This window comes from Pongo pygmaeus, chromosome 1 (genome assembly GCF_028885625.2).
Source record: "Pongo pygmaeus isolate AG05252 chromosome 1, NHGRI_mPonPyg2-v2.0_pri, whole genome shotgun sequence".
Lineage (NCBI taxonomy): Eukaryota > Metazoa > Chordata > Mammalia > Primates > Hominidae > Pongo > Pongo pygmaeus.
Window position 1 is genome coordinate 45,229,729 of NC_072373.2, and position 11,928 is coordinate 45,241,656.

The 11,928-nt window shown below is 50.6% G+C and overlaps 1 protein-coding gene across 6 annotated transcripts in view; it reads left to right on the forward strand.

Moving 5' to 3' along the window:
* PLEKHA6 (pleckstrin homology domain containing A6) overlaps positions 1-10,321 on the forward strand; it is an 88,553-nt gene extending 78,232 nt beyond the window's left edge. For all 6 annotated transcript variants that reach the window (XM_054479133.2, XM_054479125.2, XM_063646900.1 and 3 more), the window contains 5 exons: positions 62-229; positions 305-438; positions 938-1,083; positions 5,578-5,701; positions 6,419-10,321. In XM_054479133.2, the coding sequence (XP_054335108.1) occupies positions 62-229; positions 305-438; positions 938-1,083; positions 5,578-5,693 (564 nt within the window). In that variant the 3' untranslated portion in view covers positions 5,694-5,701; positions 6,419-10,321. The remainder of the gene's footprint in view (positions 1-61; positions 230-304; positions 439-937; positions 1,084-5,577; positions 5,702-6,418) is intronic.
* Positions 10,322-11,928: the final 1,607 nt, after the last annotated feature.

Here is an 11,928-nt window from a genome sequence, read left to right on the forward strand (position 1 = left end):
AGCTAGAGCTGCCTGGAGGCATGGGTAGCTGTGGTGCGATCATGACGCTGCTGTCCCCTAGGTGCGCCGCCACCGCAGCATCCACGAGGTAGACATCTCCAACCTGGAGGCAGCCCTGCGGGCAGAGGAGCCTGGCGGGCAAGCCTACGAGACACCCCGGGAGGAAATTGCCCGGCTTCGCAAAATGGAGCTAGAGCCCCAGCATTATGACGTGGACATCAATAAGGAGGTGAGTGGAGCCAGGAAGGGCTGTAGTGGGAGACTCTGGGAAGGGACAGAGGTGGTGACCCCAGCCCTTCCATAGCTCTCCACTCCAGACAAAGTCCTCATCCCTGAACGGTACATTGACCTGGAGCCTGACACTCCCCTGAGCCCTGAGGAGTTGAAGGAGAAGCAGAAGAAGGTGGAGAGGATCAAGACACTCATTGCCAAATCCAGGTAACCGGCCTGGGTGAGCCTCTACTTCCTCTGCCCACCCTGGCACCTAGGACACCTGGGCCACTAGAAGTCGTTGGGGGCACAGAGCCTCCCCAGGGGAGAGCACATCGAGGTGGTGGCTCCAGGCAGCAGACAGGGCCTAGCTACCAGCAGAGGCAAGGATGCTGCTGTCAGGTGCTACTAAGACCTGCCAGGCTCGTGCACATCACACCATCAAGACGAAACTGAAGGCTCGCCCTCTGGTGACTTCTTTTCCCCTTCAAGGCTGCCCTAAATGCTCACTTGAACCTTTTAATTCATTTGAGAACATTGAGGGTAGGGGTCCCAACCTGTGTTTTGCCAGGGTCCCACTCACTCCTAGGGACAGCCTTGCTGGGAACCAGAGACTGCACATTCACGGGGCCCTGGCCCTCCCTGCCAACCTCAGTCCACAGGCCCCCTCAAGCCACTTGGACCATCCTGTCCCTCCCTCCATTTCTGTGTGTCTGTGCCTCTTCAGTATGCAGAACGTGGTGCCCATCGGCGAGGGGGACTCTGTGGACATACCCCAGGACTCAGAGAGCCAGCTGCAGGAGCAGGAGAAGCGGATTGAAATCTCCTGCGCCCTGGCGACCGAGGCCTCCCGCAGGGGCCGCATGCTGTCTGGTGAGAGGGGCTGGGCCTCGCTCCACCCTGCCAGGGAAACCAGCTGACCAGGTTTAGGGGAGGAAGCGCGGCACTGCTACAAGGGGGGCAGTAACAAAGAGATACAAGGCTGAGGAGATGCTCCTTGAGGTTGAGACGAGCATCTATTGAGCACCAGGTACTGTGCTAGGCTCAGGGAGGTGCAAAGGGGCCAGAGTTGCTGCATCCAGGAGCTCAGAGCCAGGATGATCCTTACAGCCACCTTAGGGAGTAATGGCCAGAGGCCATGAAGAACATGGGGAGCCATTCTGCCTGGGCAGGTCAGGGAAAGGCACAGAGAAAAGACGATAGCTGAGTTTGACTGAGAAAGATAAAAATATTTCTCAGTTGCAGGGAGAGGGCCAGGTATTCCAGAGTATCCTTTCATTTCCTGCTTTTGCTGCATGCAAATAGGAAGAAGCCAAGAAAAGACGGTGAGGGCAACCAAAGAGTTGAGAGCGATGCAATTTCCACCTTGGCTACTGATCCAACTCACTTTTCTGCTAAGAAAAGATGACTATGAGGAACTGACTTCACGCTGATACAAAGGCTACCAGGTCCTGACTAGATGCTGATAGGGTTGAGATCAACAGGGTCAGCTTCTACTCAGCCTGAGATATCATCCCAGAATAGATGAAAATGTAGTTGAGCTTTTAAGAAGGAAAGAGATTCTGTATGAATGGGAGGGTTAAAGGGAGAGGAGAGACAGTGGGTAAGTCAAGGAGCCTGGGAGACTGTTCCCTTCATCAGGATAAAGGTGCTTAGGATAGAGAGGTAGAGTGAGAGTGAGAGCTTTGAAGGCCACAGTTAAGAGGAATGACTCAGAAGGGGGAGCCATGGTTGGAGATGACATTGGCAGAGGAGCGAGAGCAGGTGTGCAGGCCACCATTCCAGTAGCCCAGGCAAGAACCAGGCCATGAGCAGGTTAGAACCGTGGCTCAGAACATAGTGGAAGGGGTGGCATTTCATGTTGGTGATTGAGGAGGTTCAAATTCTGGTGCTCTGAGGCTCCATTTCCTCATCTGTGAAATTCAAATCAAAATTCCTGCCTCCAGTGCTGGTGGTATGAGGATTGGAAATAATGTGTGCCAAACACCTAGCACAGTGCCTGGCATTCAGTAAGTGCTCAATACATGCTCGCATGCCGTAGTAGTGGTGACAGTAGCAGTAGCGCTGTGTTGCTGGTAGTAGTAGTTGAAATAGCAATAGATGAAGTAGAAATAGAAACCATTTGTCGTTTTGCTAATTATTTTAAATATGGATATTTTCAGAAACCAGATTTTAGCTACAGAAAAGATGATTTAAGTAAGCCTTAATGAAGAACCTTCTGCCAGTTAGGGTGTAATGGACTTTAGAATGGGTGTCCAGGGAGAGCCTTGGAGATATTTCAGGGAGAGGCTGTCTTTAGGCTGGAGTTCAGGGGAAGAGAAGAGATAGCTTCAGAGAGCCCCGTCCTGCAGCCAAAAGGCAGCAAAACCAGTTTGGCCACAAGGAAGCAGGCGTCTGTTGAACCTCCCTGTAGTTTAGCTGCAAAATGAACTTGAACCTTCCAAAGATCAGATTCCACATGCTCTGGGCAAAAGGCAACTTCCTGTTTCAAGGGGTTAGAGAGACAAGGCTGGTTTAAAAAACTTGCTCTGCCCCAACCCCAGCCCCTGGCGCTCTCTACTGCAGTTCCTCAGCCAAAGGTCCCATGAAAACAAAACCCACCCGGCCTATCCGATTTCCGTCCTGATACACATGGGCTTACATGTCAGGGTCTGTGTGCTGAAACCAAACGGTCACCTTGCTTTTGCCAAAACCCCAACTATTTAAAAAATGGCTGTGGCAGGGCCAGACCTCAGACTCAGCCCACTGTTCCCACCGCCCCTGGCCTGTGGCCCAGCTCCCCGGAGCTACAGCTCTGCCAGGCACAGCAAGGCTGCTCCTGGGCATGCACTGTGTGGGCACAGGTTCACACCCGGGACACTGTGTGTGTGGCAGTGCTGGGCACAGGTCACGAGCACAGCGTGCAGCGGGTACAGCGAGTAGAGTTTGGTGCCTGCGTGTGGTGTGTGGCACGGACAGAGTAATCAGTGAGGAATGCTGTTATGCTTACAAATCCACCCGGTGCGTGCAGACTCAGGTATGTAATATGTGGAAGTTATGGCATTTTTTGAGTTCGTACATGTGGCGCAAATGTCATGTGCGGTGTCTGGATCTGGTCATGTTTGTAGATACATGCATTTATTTGTGTGTATTCAAGTGTGCAGTGTGAGAGTGGAGGAAAGGTTTGAGTACAAATGTAGGAATGTGTATGTCTGTGTAAAATGTCTAAGGATGTTGTGTGGGGACCCGTTATTTATGAATCCAGGTGGTATATGGTAAGCTGTTGGAGCATAAATGTACATGTATGTGAGTGTACAATACATTGGTGGAGGCGGTGTTTATGAATGCATGTATTTATGTGTGATTGGCTTTTCTGCAGTATGGGAAATGATAAAGCATATTTGTGTATATGTTGTGTACAGTGTGTACGTTGCAATATTGTGAACTTATGTCTGTGTGCACCGACTGGGAGAAAGTACAGTGTCATGAATGTGAGTATGTGTGACTGATCATTTCTGCACGCATGTGGTACTTGTGATTGCACACATTATAATATCACATCTGTATGATTCACATCTGCAGCATATGCAAATCTTAACTATTTTGATGGATATATTTCTAATATATATTTAGTATTTTTCTGCCTTCTTAACAAAGTTCTGTTTACATATGACCTTTTCTTGCTCATGTATTATCATTATAAATATCTTTATTTTGCCGATCTCTGTTAAAGGAATGCCCTTAGGGCCACAATGGACATAGATCTGTTTGTAGCTATGCTAAATGTTCCCAAACTGTCACTCTTTTAAAGCTGTTGTGTCTGCTTTTTACAAAACATTTTCTCTCCTCAGTTGTGCTTTCTTACAGATGTCAGTGGACCTCCCAATTCCTCTGTCTCTTTGAATTTTCCTGTTTCTAATCTCCCCTGGGCTAGAAACCCAGCGAGTCAACACCTATTAGAATTGTGTATAAATAAGAGTAACTGGACTCCAAGGGGTCCCTATGAGTAAATTCTGAGAGCCTCACTGCATGTCCTGTGGGCTGTAACCTCTATGTCGGCTTCCTGGAGATATCTTTTGCTTCGTTTTTGGTTTCTTGGCTGTTTTAGAAGTTGAGACTGCTAGATGACTAAGCGTTGGGTCAGTGATGTGGCCATGCACATGAATGTGTGTTTGAAAGTGTTTGTGAGTGTATTTGCACATGAAGTTACAAGTGTTGGGTCATGTGGAAGGGCACAGGCTTGGAAGTACACAAATTCGCTTATGTGAGCTGTGTGCGATGAGTGTAATGATATGGACTTGCCAGATCCCATACACAAACTTTGTATTGTGTATAGGCAGAAAACTTCACATCCATGCGAGAACTACATATGTTCTATGCACATGTAGGTGTATTAGATATATAACGACAGTAGCCACCTTGGCTCTTTCTCTTGCACAGACTGCAGGGAAGGTGATGAGGTCCAGGGTAGGGTGGGGGACGAGGGACTGGGAAGTTCAATGTTGGGACCCCTCTCTCGGTGGAAATGCAGTGTGACACTGGCTGAGGTCTGGTTCCTTTCTGAGCCTGAGTGAGGATGTTGTCTCTGCCATCCTCCTGCCTCGTGGCTACAGTGAGGATGCATAAGGGTCTGGAGACTGCATAGAGCTTGTCCCCAGTAATAAATCTCCCCTTCTCATTGTCCTTCCACTTTGCTATTCTTAACATGGAATAATAATGATAATAGAGTAAAATCTCATTAATTCAAACCTCATTTCAGGCTTGTCTCGATTTGCTCAGGAGTGGACCGAAGTTTGCCTTTACTGGACTGATGAAAAGGGGGTCTCAAGTGTTAGCAGGGAACATGTTTCCGAGCCCTTGACTGTGCCAAGTTGACAGAACTCCCTTTAAGTTTATCAGAAACCTCTGTTTTTATGGCATTGATTAACATGGTGGTCACTTCACTTCTGTTCATTAAATGGGGCCAGATGGTTTGGATTAGTGTGATTTTACTGCACTATTAATCATTATCATTAGTGACACTGCCGTATATAAAGTACCACTCCCTGGTTCTGTCTGCACAGTAGTGGAGAGGTGTGTGAATCTCCCCATTGTGTGGATGGGAGGGGAGCCCTTGGCCCAGAGAGGGCCTGGCCTTACCCACAGTCACACTGGTTCTCAGCAGAGCCTAGATTCGGCCAGGTCTCCTCTGGAGCCTCACACTCTCCTCCACGACGCCCTGGGAATGAGGACAGCTTGTCCTAGCTTGAGCAAGCTCCAAGCTCAGTGCTCTCTCTTTGCTTGCCTCCCTGCCTCACTCCCTGCCTGGGGAGGGCCTCGCTTGCTCTGGGTGCCCACCCTCCTCCCCCACCCACCCCCATTCACCTCCCTGTTCATTTCTGTTTCCAGTGCAATGTGCCACCCCAAGCCCTCCCACCTCCCCTGCTTCCCCGGCTCCTCCAGCAAACCCCCTGTCGTCTGAATCCCCGCGGGGCGCCGACAGCAGCCATACCATGCGGGTCTGAGCTCTGACGTAAGCACTTTTCTACTGTATTTCATCCACCTGGGTAGTGGGGCCCCTTCCTTCACCCCCATTGAGCCATCTATGCCCTCTCATTTTGGTATTGCTTCTCCCCTACCCCAGTGCCTTGTGCCGCTCCTCCCCACTATCCATCCATCCATCCATCCATCCATCCATCCATCCATCCATCCATCCATCGTCCATCCGTCCATCCAGCTTCCCCACGCGGTGCTGGGCTGGAGCCAGCTGGCAGGGCCGCTTCTTGGATGTTGTGATGCCAATGGCCTTTGCTTCTCCAGAAGCAGGCAGGGAATGGAGCCGAGACCTCACCTGTCTGCTCTCAGGGAAGGCTCTTCCCTGACACCCCACCCCTGTGCCTCCTGTCTGCTGACAAGCTTTCCATCTGTTGAGATACACAGATCCAGAACCTTCAGAAGCCCTCAGAAGCTGTTTCTCCACTCCCAGATCTTACTGTAAATTAAAATAACATTGACAACTCCAGCCAAAGGCTGTGAACCCTTCCCTTGCCCCTAGCCCACAGCCGCTCACTCTCAGTCAAGTAGAAAATAACACTGACTTCCTTTCCTTTGTTCTCCTCTCAGGACTGAGGGACTGGAGTGGGTTTCTGCCAGGTTTTTGCAGGATGAGGCTTCTTTCTCCTGGGAAGGTTGGCTGGAGTCCTTGCTCCTCTGTGCAGCACTCTTCTCACTCCATTTCTTTTTTCTCCAGTGCAAGCCCTGGCTGAGGCCAATGCTGTGAAGCTCCACAGAGCCACATTCTGAAGCCGTCCTCTGCCCACCTGAGGTCCTGGCTCCCCACCCTGGCCCCCTGCCCCTGCACTCCCATGGGAATGCCGCAGGGAGCCAGGCTGGGGCCATGGGCTGCTGCCGAGAGGACCGTGGATACCTCAGTGTCCACACACCCACCATGCCTAGTCCTGAAGCCCTCACCACTCACACCGTGGTCCTGGGCCAGGGCCTGAGATGACAGTGGGGAGCACGATCCTCTTTAATGTCCAAGTCACAGGGAGCCTCAGCCTTGCCCTGGCTGGGGTTGTGGTGACTCCAGTGGAACATTCCCTGATGGGGGACATGCCGTGGTGGAGAACACACCTGTGGCTATCTTATGTGAGGACTAGAGGTGAAGAGGAGATGGACACCGCCTCTGGAGCCAGCCTGACACCGAGGACAGCACTTGTCATCCTCCCTATCCTCTTCAGCCCCACCCTGCTGCCTCAGCTGGACCCAGGGCTTTGACACAAACCCAGTGCTTTGCTTATGGGTGCTCGCTGGGGTCCAGTGGAGACTGACCACCCTGCTTGAGCCAAAGACAAGGTGATGAGAGATGGGGAGAGGCTATTGGCTCCCAGAGGGAACAGTGCTGGCTGTGGCTAGAGAACAGCAGGTCTGTGCAGTGTCTGAGGGCAGGTTGGGAAGGGTAGCAGAGAGAAAGAGACAGAGAGAGAGAGAGAGAGAGAGAGAGAGAGAGATCCTCAGAGTGGAAGGAGGGGGAAGCAGCAGGACACATTGGCAAGTCAAGCAGGAAGGAGGGAGATGGAAAGGGGGTATCAGATTGGTTTCCCCGGGTGGAGCCTTAGGTTAGTGCCCAGTGCAGTGCCAGACTGTCTCCTCTGCTCCTCCCACCTCATCCCCAGGAGGACCCACCAGTGGAGCACATGGCAGCCTCAGTGGAGATGCTTAGTGTGGGGATCTGGGTGAAGGGGGTTGAGTAGCGACTGCCTGGGAGATGGCTGTTGGTAGGTCTGCGCCTGGTGTCTGCCTCCCCATCCTGGGGTAAGGGGCAGAGAGAAGGACGTGTCTTATGTAGGGTGTGGTCAGCCTTGGGGCCTTACCTACCCAATTCCGTGATATTTCTTGCCCTGTTCCCCCTGGAATGTGCAGTGGGCCAGCTGAGAGTACGCCTTGAGGAGGGGGGATGAGGCCTTAATCTGGGAGGCCTATCCCCCTATCCCAGGCATCCCAGACGAGGACTGGCTGAGGCTAGGCCCTCTCATGATCCACCTGCCCAGGGAGGGCAGTGGGGGAGACACAGAAAAGCAAACGCATTCTTCCTCAGCTCCACCCACCAGAGAGGAGGAAGGAGGGAAGCTGAAGACGCCGTGGCCCCTCCGCCTTCTCTCTGCTAGAGTTGCCGCTCAGAGGCTTCAGCCTGACTTCCAGCGGTCCCAAGAACACCTACTAATTCCTCTCCGCTCCTTCATGGCTGGGACAGTTACTGGTTCATATGCAAGTAAAGATGACAATTTACTCAACAAATATTTATTGAGCACCTTTTATGTACCAGGCACTGTTCTAGGTGCTTAGGATATTCTCATGTTTCTGAGGGATTACAGCCTGGGAGGATTCCACCGATCTTCACTTCTAGCAGGTTTTTTAAACGTGACCCTTGGCTGTATTTCCCACCTTCACAGTTCAAGCACCCAAACCTGCTCTTTCTCCCCTGCAGACTGGCAGGTGAGATTGGCTCCCAGGTCATCTCCTCTCTCTCTCTTTCTCCCAAGCCTTTCTCCCTCCACAGGAAACAGATTTTTCAGGGCCTTCCATGCCTGCCACTTTGTCCGTCTCTCTTTTTTTTTTTTTAAAGTAATATTTTTTAGAAATACATGTAAAATACCAAGAAATAATGTCTGCACCTCTGCCACCTCTCTCTCACCTCTTATTTCATAAAGCTGGCTCTTTATGTTGCTTTACATGCCTTAATATATGTTTTATGGAGATTATACATATTATAGATCTATATATGTAATATATTTGTTTGGATGTCTGATCTTTTCCTACAGTTCCTGCCCAGGCCTGTTTTTCTCTCCCTTATTTTCCACATCATTCCTAGCATATCAAGGCCATACCCCTTGCCTTTTTGATCCAAAGAAGGGGAGAGGAAAGACTTATTTTAAGACAGATCTATTTTATGCTTTTGTTTAAAAAAAGCAAATCTATTTTCAAATTGTGCAATGTCTGAATGGAATTGGCAAATGAGGTGAGGAGACGGGGTAACTGCCTTTAGGTCCCAACCCTGTACCCTTCCCTCTGCCACAGTGGCTTCCTTCCATCGTATTCCCCAGTCAGGAAAGGGCTGGTCCCCAGAGTTCACCCAGAAAGCATCTTGCCAGGGGAGGGCATTCCCTCGGAAGTCCTGGCCTAAGGATTTGATGACACTGGCCGCTCCTGATGACCCTCTGCGGTTGTCAGGCGTGAATCATCTGGAAGGAACTGTTTGCAGTTGTATGCACAAAGGAGACCCATGCAGGCATGCACCCCAGATGGACTGCTAGACTACCCCTCTTCATCAGCCTGCTGGAAAGAGCAGACAGCATAATGGCAGCCTATGCCAAACAGCACTAAGGATGTCAGTCTACGAGACGGTGCGAAGCCCAGAGGAGGCGGCTTGGGATCCTCTGGGCCATCCCTGGCCCTTTAGCACAGACACATACAAGTTCCTTGGGCTTGTCACACTCCTTGTCACTTGATCCCTCTCTGGCCTGGGTCACATCTATGACATCCCCCCTCTGCAACCTTTCTCTCTGGGAACTGTACCAAAGGCATGGTACCTCAGTCTGGCATCCAGACTGTGAAATCAGCCTCTGGGCCGAGGAGGGTCCTACAGACAAGGTGGCATCTCAACCTCACCCAAGAAACCCCCGGGACTTTACCCCAGCAGGCTGCCACTGGGACACCGAACTAAGCCAGCTCAGCCTTCCAAACTGCTTAGCCTTTGTCAACCATCAAAGTGGGCAAAGGGTCTCTGGCCTTGCAAGGATTTGGGCAGGATGGAAGTCTTTGTCTAGATCTGAAATCAAGGGCTTGGGAATCTAGAGCAGAGCTCCTGACCAGTGTTTGAAGCCTGGCCTCCCACCTGGGGCATTTACTGACACCCTGTCGCCAGCCTAGAACATCCTGCTCTGAATGAACAGAGCCCAGATGGGGGTCCAGGGCTAAGTGACCCACCTGGGGAAGCTCTGATTCTTCATCCAGGGCCTTCTCAATGAGCACATTACCTCCATGATCAATAACCAAGAGGCTGCAATCAGATACTGCTACTGTCACTTTGAAGATCTTCTAAGGTCACAAGTGGCACACTTGCTCTCCGGCCTTTGGGAGAGGCATGTTCTTGGGCAGGGCTGGCTACAGCAAGAGGGAACCAATTCCTTTCCCCTTTAGGCACCCTCTACCTGGCAGCTCTTAAAACTAAGAAAAAATATTATATACACACACACACACACATATATATATATACACACACACACACATATATATCTATTTATGCACATATTGGGGCCAATTTGATTTGCTAGTATTAGACAATAAACCGTACAAGGAAATTTATTCTCTCAGTGTCTTTATTTAGTATAAAAGTGGCCTTAGAAGAAGGGTGAAGGTTAGATAGATGGAATCTCTGTCAGGGGACAAACAGCTGTAGCATCCCCTTAGCATCTTTCTAGCCGATGAGCCCCCTCCCCAGGAGGAGGGGATGGCCTGACTGAAACAGGTGAGAGTTTGCTTCCTCCTTTCAGCAGCATTCTTTTTAGATTTAGGTACTGAAGAATCCCAGTGAGTTCTGCATTTGTATCTTGCAAGTTTGTATAAACCCAATACAGGAAATAAAATGAATGGTTTGTACATGTGGTATGTGTCTCCTACTCTGTGTCTGCCCTTGTGGTGCTTGTGGGGTTGTGGGGTTGGCAGGAAAGGGGAATGGGGGCTGGGAGGTAGGCTGGGTGCAAAACATATGCTCCTTCCTCCACTGTGCCTCAGCCTGCACTTTTTGGCCTCCATCCCCAGGAGCTGGGGAAGCGAGGGTATACTGCCAACACCAGCATCATCATTTCAGTTCAGGTGACCCCAGATCAGGGTTTGTCCCAAGGTTCTGTATAATGGCAGTATCAGATGCTTCAGGCCCTGGCACCTTCCCTTGGTTTGACTCAGACAAAGGATAGGACAGCAGGAGAAGAAAATGAATTCCCAGCCTTTCTTGATTACTACACAATGCGCTATATTGCTGCTTTACAAGAAGGTGTATAATTTGGTGGGAGGTATGAGACCACCCCAGTTATCATCCTGCCTCCATCCCTTTGGTTTATTTCTCTTGGCTGGTGTTTTGTGGTTATCAGGTATTGACAGTCTGTGTGAAGGGCTTTACCAGTGCTTCTCAATTTGGAATCTTACTGTGGGGAACAAGAGTCAAGAAGCCTGGTGAATTTTGTGGGGTGGGTAGTGGAAGAGAAGAGGTGCGCCTGGGAGACTGGCAGGCTCAGCTGGGCTTCTGCATGTTGTCCGAGGGAGGGATGGCTCAAGAAAAAGCGAGAAGGAGAGATGAGAAAGAAAGCTTCCTCTAACTCCTGATCTTGCATCGGCTTGGCTTTCATGGCTGAAGCTGAATTCTGGACACCTGTTCCCATTTCTAAGGGCTAGTACAGGGGAGGTCATTCTTTAAATTTGACTCTATTTTGGATTTTGTCCCATCCCCAGGATGATGTCCTTTGTGAACCCGGGAGAGTTGTGACCAGATGTAGGCTCTGGGGGAGGGCCTGCATCAGAGGCTGGGGTAGGGGGATGCATACTGGAGAACTCGTCACTTTCCGGGGGGCTGAGCCTTTATCTGCAGCCTCCATCTGAGCCAGAGCCAGAGCCAGTGGCAAGGGCTTGGGGAGAAGGTGGAATGTGAGACCACAGAGCACCACCAGGCATCACGGCATCCACCGACAAGGGCTGCCTCCTCCTTTCAAGAGATGATACCAGCTGGTGCCTGCTCCATCCCCTACCAGATCAAGCCAGGTTGGGATTTGTAAAAACGGGGCAGTAGCTGAGAAATGTAAATGAAAATGCAATAGCAGAATGCCCTTCAAGGAGCTGAGCTGTGTAACTGCGTGATCATTTATTTATTCTTGAAGAGAGGCACGACAGGGTCAGGCAGGCAGCCAAGCCTCAGACCCTGCTGCTGCCAGGGAACTGGGGCCACGCCACGTCCCCCTCCTCATCCCGAGCCTCACCTCGTTACTGAGACCGATGAGAGAAGGTGGCATGTCATCCTCAATTCCTGCCCCTAGCAACATGCTCCTTGCTAGCTGCATGAAGATTTGGACAAGTCATTAAATTCTTGAGTCTCAGTTCCCTCGTCCAGAAAATGGGTATATTAACCACCATCTTATGGAATTTTCAAGAAAGGCAAATGAGAAAAATGGATGAAAATCACTTCGAAAACTCAAATTCACTTCCAAATGT